The sequence below is a fragment of the Dermacentor variabilis genome, unplaced genomic scaffold, assembly GCF_050947875.1.
Source record: "Dermacentor variabilis isolate Ectoservices unplaced genomic scaffold, ASM5094787v1 scaffold_12, whole genome shotgun sequence".
NCBI classification, from domain to species: Eukaryota; Metazoa; Arthropoda; class Arachnida; order Ixodida; family Ixodidae; genus Dermacentor; species Dermacentor variabilis.
The window spans coordinates 2,418,639-2,430,971 of record NW_027460280.1 but is presented as its reverse complement, the minus strand read 5'-3'; the positions used below and the strand labels follow the sequence as shown (position 1 = coordinate 2,430,971).

Genomic DNA, 12,333 nt, shown 5'->3' with positions numbered 1-12,333 from the left:
GCTGGCCCTCCTCCTCGCGGCCGCCGCGCTCCCAGGACAAGTGCGCCGACATAGGTACGTCGCTCGCAGTGGCACATGATTTCGAGAATTATTCCATCTGTTATTTGTGTAATATGTTGCATCAATAGACGAATTAAGGTTTACAGAGATAATAAAACACAAACCGAATGTTTTTCTTCGCACCGCACCGAGAGAGATTCGTCGGCGCGTTCCCTACGTCGTTGCGCGCAGAAGCGGAACCGTGCGCGCGATCATGCTGTGTGATCTGCTGGCCTCTGCATTGGTGTAGCATTGACTTATACCGCCGGTCAGCTGTTCAAAATCGTGCGCTGAGCGAAGCGCGACAAGCACAACAGCTCGCGCGTGAAGCCGTCAACGGACGTGCACCAGGCAGCATACAAAGCGAAGGGGAAAAATGAAGGCGAGGCCCGCAACGAATGCGATCCTCCGGCATGGGAGGAGGCGTGCAAGTAATTTCGCTTGCGGAGGCTGGACGTGGCGAGAGTGTCTCTCTTGGCAGCGGCGCTCGCGTCCTGAAATCAAGGGCCGCCTAAATAATTCTATTGATGAACCAATTTGGAAAAATATTGCGCTAGAACGCTCCCTGGAGGCGACGTAACAACGTTCAGCATATAACCAAAATTGACTACAGGGCATGGTAGGGGCCCTCTGCCACGGTGACGTTCTTTTGAGCCTGGTTGCAAACAAACTTTCCAAGAATGAATTGTTCATGTATAAAATAGAGCTTTACAAATACGCAAAAACATTTTCCTAATAAAATATGACAAGTTGTGGTAAGATAAAAAGAAGAAGCTGCTGAAGAACTTCTGTGCCGTAAAACACGAAAACCGGAGAGTTGGAAGAAGAACATCTCTGGTTATGGCATAAAGATAAAGAAATTCACCATAACTAGACAGCAAAACAAAGAAAGAAAAATAAATGACGGACTGCAAGAATACTCACCACCGCGAAATGGAAAGGAAAACGAGTGTAATTAATTTTCAGCATTCCATCAAAAACCTTTGCCGCTGTTTCACTTTTTCTAATTCGCCGTATTCTCTTAAGCAGGTGGAGAATAAAAGCCTAAGTATCGGTTGTTGGCAAATATTTCGCCTGCTTCAAATATTCGGAAATACCGAATAGTTCCTTTCGAAGACAAATATGAATAGTTAGTGCGTAATATTAGATTCGTATTCGAAACTCTGGACATTCGCCCATTTGTACTTATCAACTTAAACTTTGGAAGAGTTATCAACGCATGATATATGAACCGACACCAGTAGAATACTTAAAACTGAATGAAAAACAAAACTCAGAGATATCAAAAAGCATAGAGGCAAAGTCGAGGCCCTTCCTACAGCAGTCTGAGATTGCAAGTTTCTGTACAGGAGAAGCCAACAAACACTGACACCAAGGAGAACATAGGAGAAATTACTTGTGCTTAATAAATGAAATAAAAAATGATAAATTAATGAAAATTAAAGTGGATGAAAAAACAACTGGCCGCAGGTGGGAACCGAACCCACAACCTTCCCATATCGCGTGCGATGCTCTACCAATTGAGCTACCACGGCGCTGTTTCCCCATCCACTTTCTTGGGTATTTATGTGTCCCAGTAGAAACCTGGAAGTGTTAGCCAGCACCACCACTCACAGACCTTGGCGGCGGACGTACAACGTCCTTTTTGCCGCAGGCGCCACGAGAACGTGATCTTTTTGGGTGAAGGCAACTGGTCAATAAACCCACATACGCTACCTGAAGGCATCAATGTAGCCGGATTCGAGACCCTCGTTATGTAATGAACGAGAAGGAAGGGGGTTAACCGAGGGGCCCGATTTTTATTAGTCATATCATGAGAAGCCAACAAACACTGACACCAAGGAGAACATAGGAGAAATTACTTGTGCTTAATAAATGAAATAAAGAACATAACAATTAATGGAAATTAAAGTGGATGAAAAAACAACTTGGCGCAGGTGGGAACCGAACCCACAACCTTCGCATTTCGCGTTCTCAGATCACGTTCTCGTGACGCCTGCGGCAAAAAGGACGTTCCACGTCCGCCGCCAAGGTGTGTGAGTGGTGGCGCTATCTAACACTCCCAAGGTTCTACTAGGGCACATAAATACCCAAGAAAGTCGATGGGAAAACAGCGCCCCGGTAGCTCAATTGGTAGAGCATCGCACGCGAAATGCGAAGGTTGTGGGTTCGGTTCCCACCCGCGGGAAGTTATTTTTTCATCCGCTTTAATTTCCATTAATTTACACTTTATTTCATTTATTATGCACAAGTAATTTCTCCTTTGTTCTCCTTGGTGTCAGTATTTGTTGGCTTCTCATGATATGATTAATAAAAATGGGGCTCCTCGGTTAACACCCTTTCTTCAAGTTTCTGTACAGGTCACTCTGCAGGAGATACACGACAAAGACGGGTAAAAATTGCTGTCCTTGAAAGATGAATGAAGTGAACGCTGGAAGAAGGGTAGGGCAAGGTGTATCAGAGAGCGTCAGCAGGCGTCTAGGGATTGTAGATAAGAATGTTGACACTACAAAAAGAGGTGGTTTTAGTTGGAAGAAATATTCGGAAAAGGGTGACGATTGAATTAGTGTAAGACAAAATAAAATGCACAAGCGAATGTTGGCGGCGTGACACTTGCAAGAGAGATAAAGGCCTCTCAAAAACGTTATGGAACCATGCGAGGCAAGTAGAAACACAAAATGAAAGAAACTCTACCGTTCATAAGGGGCGAAGACACCTTCGAAAATGCGGACATGCTGCGGTACATGTGTGACGTCATTAGTGATAAGAAAGAATAAGTAAGCACTCATTGTAATGCAGTAACAGAGAAGCGTGAGAGCTAAAATCGTAGAAATCCTTACTGAAAAAAAGAAGCACACGAAAGTGTCCCTAATAATGTTGCAGCAGGACGACATAAGATTCCACTGCAAATAATCAAACAGCTTAGTGGTGTCGAAAGAGCAAGTGAAAAAATCAACTTGCGACTGGGCGGGGCGAAAGCAGAATGAACCGTATCTCTAAAGACAAAAGTGATAATCAGAATACCATATCGTACGCATCAGTAACAGTAAACTCAGTGATATGTAGAATAGGAATGGTAAGCCATAAAATTATAGCTTGGCAAATTCGGAGTGCGAACTACTTGGATGAATGCAAGGGCAGGAGAAGCAGCGAGACACAGCGCTGACTGGCAACTGAAGGGTCCATTCAAAAGCTTAGAAACTTTAAAAACGCGATATGTCGTACGTGATCAAACACTTCTTTATCATGAAGCACTACGGAGGCGTGGCTGACGCACCCTTTTCCCTTTTTCTTTATCTCGTGGCCTTCTACAGTCTTTGTTCTCGTTTCATCTTTGTGCGTATATAAGACTTGTTTTTTTTTAAAACTGGGTTGTACACTTGCAGTTCTAGAAGCACACTAGATGAAGAAAAAGGGGAAAGGGAGCGTTAGCCACGCCTCCATAGCGATTCAAGGCGCAGAAGTGGCTTTTCTAGATGCGACTTAACACATGGAAGAACTTCTGGTGTGTGTAACATACAGGCATACAAACATACACACACAAAAACTGTCAGCCCAAGTACTCCGTACAAATGGTTAACCAGCGAAGTGTAAACGTACGGCTCCGGTGCTTATCACTGGGTAGATCCCGATGGCTCATTAAAGTCTTTCTCACTTATTGGATACGTCTTTGTGTTTCTTAATAAATAAACAAATAAATAAATAAATTAGTTCATGACGAAGGCGGGAGCAGTGGCACGAGCCGAGAAGCGTCAACGAGCCAGCTGTGGAAGAAGACGCTGACAATGGAGCCTACGCTGATGATAATCTTTTTCTGCACGCGGACACGACAATGGGGAAAGTCGTTCTTAATAGCTTCACTGTAAAAAAACAAGAAAAACTAATATTTTATCTGTTATTTACTCCTTTTGAAAACGTATCGCGTATAAAGTATCCAATCTCTTGAACAGCTCTGCTGTGTCTCTTCTCGTGCTGTAGTAGCTCGCGCCAAGGTCAATCCAAATAGGTCGCGAAGCTTCGGGCGAAAAGCCGTTCAGAACAAATTGTCACCGACATCAGCAAGGGTGGTTACGGGAGCAGGAATCGAAGCACAACTATGTGAGGAGGGAATAAACATTGGGAAAGAAAACGGCGTTACTTTTTTTTCAATTAAAACGAGGCACAATTAGATTAATTTGATGAAAATAATACTACTATTCAAATTTAAATGCACGTGACGAGAAAACACAGCCCCGGTAGATGGTCACTTGCAGTGGTCTTGTAAAAAGAATGTCGCAGCATTGTTTGGTGATATGCTTTTGTTGCTGTCCGGGGATATTGAGTCAGATCCCGGTCCAGACACTGACTCGGTGCTGGCGACTGTCCTAGCGAACGTTCAAAGAATTGAATCAGGCCGAGATGACATTCGGAAAGATCTTCACGCCTTAAAAAACGAGCAAGCATCTGCGGACGTAGAACTACGACAGTTAGCAGCCAGACTTCGCGCTCTCGAGGTCGACTCCGAGGCCCATAAACAAGAGCCACCATAATTCATCTGTATGGTCACTCGAGTCTGTTCTTTGTGTGAGTAATTAACTTAAAACTACCGAAACGCGCTGTGATGATACTGAGAACCGACTTCGGCGCTCAAATCTAGCTTTTTCCGGTGTACCAGACGTACACGACGAAAGCTGGCTGTCGTCTGCGGAAAAAAAAGTTATAGCATTTTGCTCACAGACCCTTGGCATACGTGTGGCAACCTCCCAGATCGAATGCTCGTATCGCCTTGCCAAATACAATGCCGGGAAGTTCCGACCGATTATCATTAAATTCACACTTTTCAAGGACAAGCACAAAAATGTTTTCGCAGACACCATGTTCGGGTTCCGCCCACACCGGTCGGCACAGGATGTCTTGCTTCAACTTGACCGAGAAAGTCTCGACCCGATCGAATATCCCCTCAGTGACAAAGTAGTACTCGCTTTGGATTTGAAGGGGGCCTTCGACAATGTGACCCACGAAATTATTCTAACGCATCTTTCCCAAACAGATTGCGGCCGAAACACCTTTAACCACATTAGCCAATTTCTCACTGACCGACAATCATACATTCGGATTCAGGACAGCGAACACGGCCCATACCAATTAGGCACGCGAGGGACCCCGCAGGGAGCGGTCCTCTCGCCCCTCCTATTCAATTTGGCAATGATGAGACTTCCCGCTCAGCTGGCGAGGGTCGACGGCATCCAACACGCGCTGTATGCCTACGACATCACCATCTGGGCTAAACACGGCTCGGTAGGAGAAATGGAGGCCAACCTGCAGCAAGCGGCGGACATCGTAGACAACTATGTCCGTTGATGCGGCCTTCGGTGCTTCCCGTCCAAATCTGAATTAGTGCACATACGCTCCTCACCAAAGTTCACCACCAAAATCGACCTCTCCCTTAACAGTGGACCCATACCGGAACACGACGAGATCCGAGTACTGGGGCTCTTTATTTACAAAAATCGAAAAGCTGACACAACATTGGCCAAATTGCGTAAGGTGGGGGACCAGGTGGGCCGGATGGTCCGCCGGGTTTCGAACAAGCGCGGGGGGTTACGATGCAAAGATGCCTTGCGGCTGGCGCATGTATTTGTAACCAGTCGAGTCCTTTACTCGGCTCCATACCTCCACCTACGTAAAATTGACGAGAATGCACTCGAAGTCTTTCTCCGTAAAATCTACAAGCGTGCCCTCGACCTCCCGGTCAATACCTCCAACCTGCGCCTCCTGGGCCTAGGGATGGTCAACACCTTTAAGGAGCTGCGAGAGGCACACTTGATGAACCAATACACGAGACTCGCTAAACGCCGTCGGGTTGCCGCCTCCTTGCCCGACTACACATCCATCATTCAATACATACGGAAGAGCACGTACATATCCCATCACAGTGGAGGTATGCCCTGCACGTGCGCCCTCTTCCGGTCAACATGACACGAGAGGACCATAGTGGCAGACGCCTCGCGCGGGCGGAAGCCTTGGCTCGCCACTACGGACACAAACACGGAGTCTTCTACGTCGACGCCTCCTGCCCGTACCATGGGGGTTGGTACACGGCCGCAGTTGTCCACCAAAACACGGCAGTAAACGGATTCCCTTTCCGTGCACACACCATTACACACGCAGAGGTGGTTGCCATCGCGCTAGCCGCCGCAGATCAACACTCGCGGGTCATCATCACCGACTCGAGGGGTGCTTGCCGCAATATTGAGCAAGGGCACATACCGTACCTTGCCTACAAAATTTTGCAAAACAGCGACTATCTCGGTGCCCCCTCGCACCGTACGATTATCTGGACTCCCGCTCACACGGGCCTCGAAGGAAACGAGACGGCCGATGCCGTCGCCCGCGCGCTCACTTTCCGGGCATCACCTTCGTCCCCCACCGATCCGGACCCCGAACCCAATCCCGCCTATACTTTCAAAGAGATCGTTCAGCTCTACCAATCTGGCCATGCCATCTATCCCAAGCCCTGTAAGGGCCTCACAAAGGCGGAGGAGCGCATTCTCGTTCGCCTTTATACCAAAACTCTGCTGTGCCCGGCAGCCTTAAAATACTTTGACCCCGCTTGCAAGGGGGAGTGCCGGCACTGTGGGAAAAAGGCATCAGACGTTTTCCACATGGTATGGGCATGTCAAAAACCCCCAAATCTAACCCCCCTACCCAACCCTTCCCGGGAGGACTGGGAGGCAGCCCTGCTCGGCTGCTTTGACCTGACGGCCCAACGGGCTTTGGTTGAGCGGGCCCGGGCGGCGGTCGACGCCAATGGACTCCCGTAAGGGGGAGACCACCTAGTGTTGATGCAAAACTTATCTAAATAAATGTTTTTCAGACAGAGAGAGAAGGACAAGCAGCGCATCTTAGAAAATCGCTTCAAGCTAAAAGGCAGGAAATTTGCAGTACGCGAAGATTTCTCCCTGCAGACGCGCGTAGCTACGAAAAACTTGCGTGATTTCGCGAAATAAGAAAGCATGCCATACAAATCAAATGTTGATAAGCTGCGCATTGATAATATTACGTACGTTTACGATGCCATATCATGCGCAGTTGTTCAGTCAATGCGATAGCTCGCACGGGAAGAGACGACAAATATTACCGTTCCTTTGCAACCACAATGTCAGAACGATGAGCCGTCGCAGTTATCTTTAGCATTTAGTAACATACCAATATCTGCAGGCTTGGAGTGGCGCCTGACACCGGCAAAAGATGCCGAGAGCGAGTGGGGCTATACTAATCCAGGCAAAACTAAATTAGGAAGGCTCACTAAGTTTCTACAATGACAATACCTCACCGGAACAGGAATTGGCCTGCCTGGTGCAGTGTTCGGCCACCACCTGCCTAATGATGCCGACAATTCAGCCATGGCCCTCAGACTCCAGCAGCTGCGGAGAACCTGACCAAGCCGGTGGTCAGACTTGTAACACAGCAGAGGGTGCTAAGAATCTCTATATGCGGACAGGCCGCCAATGGAAACTGACCCTGTCAACCTTTAATTGCCGTACTCTGTCGCGTGAGACTAGCCTAGCAGGTCTCTTTGAGGAACTATCAGACGTTTTTTGGGGATAGCATGGGCCTTAGTGAGATTAGAAGGAAGAACTGGTGAGGCTTATACATTGCTGAATAGAGGACTCCTAGATAAGAAGCAATGCGGCGTAGGATTCCTAATTCATAAGGACATAGCGGGCAACATTGACGAATTCTACAGCGTTATTGAGAGGGTAGCTGTAGTCTTAATAAAACTTAATACGGGTATAGAATAAAGGTAGTACAATGCAGTCACGATGATGATGAAGTAGATCAGTTTTATGAAGATGTTGAATTAGCGATAAGAAAAGTGCAAAGTCAGTATACTGTAGTAATGGGCGACTTTAATGTAAAAATGGGGAAAAAGCAGGGTGGTGAACAAGGAATTGGCAACTACTGCGTTGACTCTAGGAACACTAGAGGAAAGATGCTTGTAGAATTCACAGAAAGGATTAAGCTTCGAATAATGAACACCTTTTTCAGGAAGCGTAGCAACAGGAAGGGGACCTGGAAGAGCCCTAATGGGGAAACAAGAAATGAAATTGATTTCATACTTTATGCTGATCCCAGCATAGTGCAGGATATAGAGGTTATAGGTAGGGTAAAGTGCAGTGATCATAGGTTAGTGAGGGCTAGGATTCACCTCAATTTTAAGAGAGAAAGAGTGAAAGTGGCCAAGAAGAAAAAGGTCAACCTAGAAGCAGTAACGGGAAAAGCAGACAAATTCAGGCTGGTACTTGCAAACATATGTGCCGCTTCAGAACAGAAAGATGAAGATGACATAGAGGGCAATGAATGAAACCGTAACTAGGCTGGCTTCAGAGGCAGCCATGGAAGTGGGAGGCAAGGCTCAAAGGCAAACAGTAGGCAAGCCCTCCAAAGTAACAAAGGACCTAATAAAGAAACGATAAAGAATTAGAGCGGCGAACTCAAAGGACAAGGTAGAATTCGCGGAACTGTCAAAACTAATCAAAAAGGCGAAAATAAGTGATATTTTAAACTGCAACGTGAGAAAGAGTAAACAAGCCGTAAAAAAATGGACGCAGCCTGAAATCAGTGAGAAAGAAACCTGACATAGGACAAACCAAGATGTATGAAGTTTAAGATAAGCAGGGTAACACCATCAGCAATCTAGAAGATATAGTAAAAGCAGCGGAAGAATTCTATACTGACCTGTAGAGTACCCAAATGAGTCAGGATACCTCAATAAGAAACAATAATGAACAGGATACAGAAACTCCTCCTATAACTGCGACTTGGCAGCAGCAGCCGTGACAACAGGGACACACCACTAAGCAATACTTTTTGGTTGCGCGGATCGGAGCACAGTAATCGGCAAGCGTTGATTTCCACCGCCGCTGTGCTGACAAGCATACGGCTATCTTGGCACGTGGACTTCACGCCCACCATCCCCGCCAGTCGATATCACCATGGGCACCTGGTGACATCTCGCAACGCTACCACTGAACTGGACCGCTCTGTGACGCCACCAGCACTACAAAAAAAAAAGGGATCCGTGTGGTCCTGCGCTTCACTTGGCAGCAGTAGCCATGACAACAGGGACACACCACTAAGCAATACTTTTTGGTTGCGCAGGCTAGTCTTCGCTTTTATACGGCATTTACCACTTCTGTCAACTTTTGTCACACCTGCTGCTGCCAAGGTTACTCCCGTGGTGTTTTAGCGATGCCCAGTAATGCAGAACTTGCTCGCGATGTTGACGCCCTTCGGAAAGAAATCACAGAAATGCGTGAAAGTTTGCGCATGATGAACCAGCTGTACGAAAATCGAGGGGAAAATGTGACGCTGTGAATGCAGAGAACGAAACACTGGCAAAAGAAAACGAAAAGCTGGCTAGAAGGGTAGCGGACCTGGAGCAGTATTCTCGTACAAACAATGTCGAGATGTGTCGTCCACACAGGGCGAGAAATGTGTCGCTGTTCTCCAAAAAATCAGCGACAAGATTGGCTGCCCTGTGGCACCATCTGACATAGACATTGTTCACCGCGTCCCTGCGAAGAAGGATAAACATTTAATTGCACGCTTCTGTTTCCGCACTAGGAAGGCTGATTTCGTAAATAAGGCCCGGAAAGCACGACTAAACACCACTACTCTCGGCTTCCCTCCGTCTTCAGAGGCCAAGGTCTTTACTAACGAACACTTCACACAAGACAACAAACGTCTGTTTGCTCAAGCCCTCAAACTGAAAAAAGCAGCATAACTGGAAATTTCTATGGATGGACAACTGCCGCATGAAAGCACAAAAGACAGAAGGAGGCCGCGTGTACGTTATTTCTAGCACACACGACCTTTCGCCAATCGCCTCGTAGCTGTCCGAGCCTTCTGTTTTCATATCTAATCAAATAAATATTCCAGACGGTGTATTTTTCTTCAGAACTAAAACGTTCACTAAATAACAGCAGCCTCACCCATAAATCCCTGATGCACTTCAACATACGTAGCCTCTCAAAGAACTATAACATGATAGATTTCTTTTCTAATCTAAATTGCCCTTTCACTATCATTTGCCTCTCAGAAGTATGGTTTACAAACGCTGATAGCAAGCTATTTCGTAAACCTGGATACATAATGGAAGTATGCGTCGGTAAGAATGTTCGGTATGGTGGTTGAGCAATTCGGTGTCCAAGATAACCATCCATATCACCGTCGTCATGATTTATCTTTCTCTTGCCCTAACGTTGAATCTGTATTTTTGGAATTCGACAAATCTTTTCTTTCAGCTAACAGTAGAAACACAATAATTGGATCAGCATACCGGTCCCCATTACCTTGTTCTGCAAACTTTTGTTCTCAGCTAGATGCTATCTTGAACATCATTGCAAACTAAAACAAAAATGTCGTCATCCTCGGTGACATAAACATAGATATTACTAACCCCAATGATTGTCATTGCTCTAAACTTACCAGCTACTATGCGGGATATGGCCTAGTTTCATTAATAACCGTACCCACAAGATGTCCTCCGTCCGGATCTCACTCTTTAATAGATCATGTATTATCAAACTTACACCTAGAGCAACGTGCTGGCGTAGTCACTGTTTCCATAACAGACCCCTATCCCATATTCGTTCTATTAAAGTCTAGTAACCCAGCGTACCAACGAAGCATAAAAACAGAACTTTCACACCACTAAATTCATTAGTCAAATTGCTGAAATCGACTGGAACCCGATTCTTTCTATAACAGGCCCAATCCTGGCATTCGAACAATTTAACAACAAAGTTAAAAGCGTGTACTCGGAGTGTACGAGTCTAACACACAATAGTCACTGGTTCTCCGCCCCTAGAAACCCATGGATAACAGGATGCCTCTTAAAAAGTATTAAAAAGGTGATAACCTCCATAAAAAATTAAAACGCCAACCTTTTAATGTAACTTTAAAGTCGCGGTACATAACTTATTCTAATACACTTACCAGACTATTGAAAGAAACCAAGCGTTCCTACTTTGGGAAAACGTTTGTTAAACACAAAAATAACACCCGCAAAACCTGGGATACCATTAGGTCCTTTCTTCATCTGTCTTCAAACCACGCACTGAGCCAACTTAATACAGGAACAACGGTAGTAACGGAAGCCACTGATATCGCAAATGAATTCAATACCTTTTTCTGTCCTACACATGATCATTCACTAGACAGTATACCACAGCCAGTACTCAGGCAAACCCCTTATTCATTTTACTTGTTCCCTACATCACCCAAAGAAGTATCCGATTCAATCGCTAGTTTACGAACTACATGTCCCGGCCTTGATGATTTACAACCTTCTAAAATTAAATTAGTATCATCTCATATCGCCGATGTACTCGCATACATTATTATCTGCATGCTCACAACAGGCGTTTTCCCCGACGGATTAAAACACGGTAAAATAACTGCTATATTAAAAAAAGGTAACAAAGAATTAATTTCAAACTATCGCCCTATCTGCATGCTATCTTTCTTTAGCAAAGTCATTGAGAAACTACTTGTAAACCGCTTAACAAGCTACTTTCACAAATTTATTCTTCTCTCGCCTGAACAACACGGGTTTCGTAAAGGTTATTCGACTGAAATAGCTGAAATAACTGATCATTCACTGACAGAATAAAACATGCCCTTGGCAACTCCCATATTGTTGGTTCAGTTCTCGTTGACTTTAGTAGAGCATTTGACTCCATAACATCCTTTCTTACAAGTTAGAAGCTCTGGGCATTCGTGGCCCAGCTCTTACGCTCATCCGCAGTTATTTGACTAACAGAACTCAAGCTGTAAATTTCGCAGGTTCACTTTCACGTACTAAATCAGTCACTAAGGGTGACCCACAAGGCTCACTTTTAGGCCCTTTACTTTTCCTGGTGTACATTAATAATCTTCCTCACTGTTTAACCAGTGCTTCATCTATACTATATGCTGACGACACGGCTATATTTACTAACAGCAAAGGCTTAAATACTGTAATAAAACGACTAAATTCTGACCTAAACAACTCATCTGCGTGGTACCCAAGTAGGAAACTTCACATCAACCCTTCGACAACTCAGTTTATGCTTTTTCATGCACATAAACGCGTCATCGCGCCCACGCCACCGCTCGTCTTACAAACTCTCTCACCTGCACATGATGTTATCTTCCTTGGCGTCAAACTTGACCCCCAAATTAAGTTTAACTTTCATGCTGACCTGGTCTAAAAAATTGCCTTTGGAATAAGAGTACTAATTCAAATGCGCTCGTATTTTCCACATA

The 12,333-nt window shown here is 45.5% G+C and overlaps 1 protein-coding gene across 1 annotated transcript; it reads left to right on the top strand.

Moving 5' to 3' along the window:
- Positions 1-5,993: 5,993 nt before the first annotated feature.
- On the top strand, positions 5,994-6,842 carry LOC142566210 (uncharacterized). Its single transcript, XM_075677052.1, has one exon. The coding sequence runs from the start codon at positions 5,994-5,996 to the stop codon at positions 6,840-6,842; it is 849 nt and encodes a 282-aa protein (XP_075533167.1).
- The last annotated feature ends 5,491 nt before the right edge of the window (positions 6,843-12,333 follow it).